The 4,419-nt window shown below is 41.4% G+C and overlaps 1 protein-coding gene across 1 annotated transcript in view; it reads left to right on the top strand.

Moving 5' to 3' along the window:
- Positions 1-1,122, top strand: part of LOC106314692 — a 1,336-nt gene extending 214 nt beyond the window's left edge. The window contains exon 2 of the mRNA XM_013752525.1: positions 7-1,122. Within this exon, the coding sequence (XP_013607979.1) occupies positions 7-1,122 (1,116 nt within the window). The remainder of the gene's footprint in view (positions 1-6) is intronic.
- Positions 1,123-4,419: the final 3,297 nt, after the last annotated feature.

Here is a 4,419-nt window from a genome sequence, read left to right as displayed (position 1 = left end):
GTCAAGAAATTGGATAGCCAAGTTGCGCATAACGCTGGGTTTGTCAGAAAAGATGAAAAATTCCTTCCTGGAAAAACTGACACCAACCCGAGACGCCAAGTTTGTTATGTGTTACTAAGAAGCGGAAAACGCCTTTCCCCGAGCGCTGTAGAAATCACTTCTGCAGAAAAACCCCCTGAAGCTGAAAAGGCAACGATTAACCTCGATGAAGAAGAGGAGAAGTTGGAAGAAGATGTGGAAATCAATCTACAAGAAGGGAATATTGTCAATCGACCGACTATGATAAATATCGATCGACAGAATGAAAACAATGTCGATCGACGCTCGACTCCTGCCAAGTCGGCAGTAGAGAGAGAGTATAGGACTTTTCCACCATTTCCTCCTAACAAGACGCAACCTAAGCGAGAATTAGATAAAGCGATCTGCAAGAAAGCATTCGATAAAATCACGTTGGAAATGCCACTTAGTGATGCCTTAAAAGTAGCACCTTCGATTAAGAAATATGTAAAAGACATGGTATCCAACAGCTTCCCAGCTGCTGAACACAGCGTCATGATGGGTTCAGAGGAAGTAAGTGCAATAATCCAAGGCGAAACCCCGATCAAGAGACATAATCCGGGCAGTTTTGTTCTAGATTGCAACATACGAGACAAGAGTTTTCCTCGATCCCTTTGTGACCTAGGATCCAGCGTGAATCTCATGCCACACTCTGTCGCGATACAGGGATACGACGAGTTCAAACCCACCAAACTAACTTTGGTTCTTGCTGATAGATCCATTAGAATACCTGAGGGAATACTAGATGACGTGCCGGTAAAAATTAACGACTATCACGTACCAACGGATTTCGTTGTGTTGAAATACCAGAATGAACCAAAAGATCCCCTCATCTTATGTAGACCATTTTTAGCTACCGCTGGTGCAATCATTGACGTCAAGGAAGGTCGGATATGTTTAAACATTGGAAACATTCCAATGACCTTCGATATGGAAAAACTGATAAAACGACCCTTAATCGATAAACAAGCTTCTTACGTGGAGGATATCTCTAAGTTGGCTGAAGAATCCTTCATAGACCAATGCTCAGATGATCCCCTGAAAAAAGTGCTCACATCTACCTAAGAGGAAACATTTAGCATTGACATCAGAGCTGATAAATACGCGCGATAAATGGACGCAAATGTAGGAATAGAAAATGTCGATGATGTGGAGAATGACGATTTGAAAATCAAAATCGATCAAAATTTAAAAGCCGATGTCGATCGACAAACATCCCCTCTAGAGAATTGGAATCCCGAAAAATCACCAAAAATTGAGTTAAAGCAATTGCCCGCCGGACTAAAGTATGCTTTTCTCTACAATAATTCTTATCCTGTAATCGTAAATGCCAACCTAACCGACGGAGAACTTGCGTTGTTATTAAATAAACTGTGCAAGTATAGGAAAGCCCTCAGATACTCTCTTGAGGATATTCCTGGTATTTCTCCAGATCTGTGCATGCACCGGATTCACTTAGAAGACGATTCCAAATCGTCAGTGGAACATCAAAGAAGGCTAAACCCGAACTTGAAAGAAGTTGTTAAGAAGGAAATTATTAAACTTCTAGATGCTGGAATCATCTACCCAATTTCGGATAGCAACTGGGTGAGCCCAGCGCATGTTGTACCTAAGAAAGGCGGAATTACAGTGGTTAAGAATGATAAAAATGAACTCATTCCCACGCGAACTGTCACTGGACATCTAATGTGTATCGATTATAGGAAGCTAAACGCTGCCACCAGAAAAGATCACTTTCCCTTACCCTTCATTGATCAAATGTTGGAAAGATTGGCAAATCACCAATACTACTGTTTTCTTGACGGATACTCTGGATTTTTCCAAATCTCTATACATCCTGACGATCAAGAAAATACCACCTTTACATGCCCTTACGGAACATTTGCATACCGCAGAATGCCATTCGGTCTTTGTAATGCCCCTGCCACTTTCCAACGATGCATGATGTCAATCTTTACGGATATGATAGAAGATTTCATGGAAGTTTTTATGGACGATTTTTTGGTATATGGATCCAGTTTCAAAAATGTCTCGATAACCTATGTAAAGTCTTGGCAAGATGTGAAGAAAAGAACCTCGTTCTGAATTGGGAAAAATGCCACTTTATGGTTAACGATGGAATCGTCCTAGAACATAAAGTGTCCGCTGCTAGCATAGAAATAGATCGGGCGAAGATTGAGGTAATGTCCGGCCTACCTGCACCCACGAGCGTAAAAGACGTGAGAAGTTTTCTCGGGCATGCCGGATTTTACAGGAGCGAGTCATCGTTCATACTGACCACGCTGCAATTAAATATTTAATGCAAAAGAAAGATGCGAAACCACGACTCCTGCGATGGATCCTTCTACTTCAAGAATTCGACATCGAGATTAAAGATAAAAGAGGAGTAGAAAACGGAGTTGCAGATCATCTTTCCCGGATACGAATAGAAGATGACGTTCCTATCGATGACTTCTTACCAACAGAAAACGTTTATCAAATGGATTCATTCGTCGGAAATATTTGTCTCACTTCCGAGGAACTGTCGATCGCCGACGATGATGCTATGTCGATTGACGACGACGATGCTATGTCAGTCGAAGACGACAATGCTATGTCGATCGACACTCCAGATGATCTAAATAAGGAAATAAATCCAATAACCCTCACCTTCGATATAAAAGTATACGTCGCATACAATGAGCTGCACCCTGGCCATGATTCCCCCATAGATGAAAGTCTGCATCGGGAAGTGCACGCAGTCGGACAAGGTTCAAAGAGCAGACCTTGGTACACTGATATAATGAACTATTCAGCTGCTGACATAGAACCCGAAGAGTTGAGAGGATATACAAGGAAGAAGTTTTTAAGAGAAGTTAGGAGATATCACTGGGACGAGCCATATCTCTACAAACATTGCTCTGATGGGATATATAGACGTTGCGTCGCCGAAACTAAAATTTCTGATATTTTATTCCAATGCCATGGATCCAACTACGCTGGACATTTTGCAACCTTTAAAATGGTGTCAAAAATCCTTCAGGCTGGATTCTGGTGGCCGACCATGTTTCGCGATGCTCATGCATTCATAGCAGAATGTGAAAGATGCCAACGAAGGGGGAAAATCAGTAAAAGACATGAAATGGAACAGAAGTCTATCCTAGAGGTAGAAGTCGTTGATTGTTGGGGAATAGATTTCATGGGTCCTTTCCCTTCTTCGTACGGGAACAAATACATACTAGTCGCTGTTGATTATGTATCAAAATGGGTCGAAGCAGTAGCTTCCCCAACAAATGACGCATCTGTAGTTATCAAGCTTTTCAAGAGCATTATTTTTCCAAGATTTGGAGTTCCTACAATAGTCATAAGCGACGGTGCCTCCCATTTTATTTACAAAGTTTTTGACAGATTACTCCGGAAGAACGGAGTTCACCACAGAGTTGCTACACCCTACCATCCGCAAACAAGTGGACAAGTAGAAGTCTCAAATCAACAGATCAAAGAAATCTTAGAAAAGACCGCAGGAACTTCTAGGAAAGATTGGTCTAGAAAACTGGACAATGCACTTTGGGCCTACCGAACTGCATACAAAACCCCATCAGGAACAACCCTATTTCACCTACTCTATGGAAAATCATGTCACTTACTGGTTGAGCTAGAACATAAGGCAGCATGGGCTATAAAATTACTAAATTTCGACATCAAACCAGCTGCCGAAAGGGGACTAATGCAGCTTAACGAGCTGGATGAAATAAGACACTTAGCCTATGAGAGTTCAAAGATCAATAAAGAGAAAACGAAAGCATATCATGATAAAAAGATCATCTCCAGGCACTTCGAACCAAATGATCCAGTGCTGTTATATAACTCTCGGCTTACGCTATTTCCCGGAAAACTCCGATCTCGTTGGTCAAGTCCTTTCACTGTTGTGGATGTCAAACATTATGGATCCATCACACTTATAAACGATAAAGGAGAAGAATGTACAGTGAATGGTCAACGAGTGAAACACTATTGGGCTAAACCGCCAATTAGCAGGCCTTTAAACTTAGGATTTCTTCCTAATAATTAGACAGATCGGACCTCGAGTCGAGCTCAAGACTTAAAATAAGCGCTGAATGGGAGACAATCCATTTCTAGTTTTAGAATATTTAGGATTTAGTTTAAATTAATTTAAAAAAAAATCCGAGTAGACGATTATAAAATCGACCGATGGGAGTATGTCGATATCGATCGACAGTACATCACCTGCAGCGACCGATGGTAACCCCTTTCAATCGATCGACACTTAACCCGGTCAGGTATATTGTTCTAACTTGTTGAATTGTGTACTTACGATTAGTTCTCACCATAACTCCGACTGGATATACACTGGGGACAGTG

The sequence above is a fragment of the Brassica oleracea genome, chromosome C9, assembly GCF_000695525.1.
Source record: "Brassica oleracea var. oleracea cultivar TO1000 chromosome C9, BOL, whole genome shotgun sequence".
NCBI classification, from domain to species: domain Eukaryota; kingdom Viridiplantae; phylum Streptophyta; class Magnoliopsida; order Brassicales; family Brassicaceae; genus Brassica; species Brassica oleracea.
This window is presented reverse-complemented; position numbering and strand designations above follow the sequence as displayed.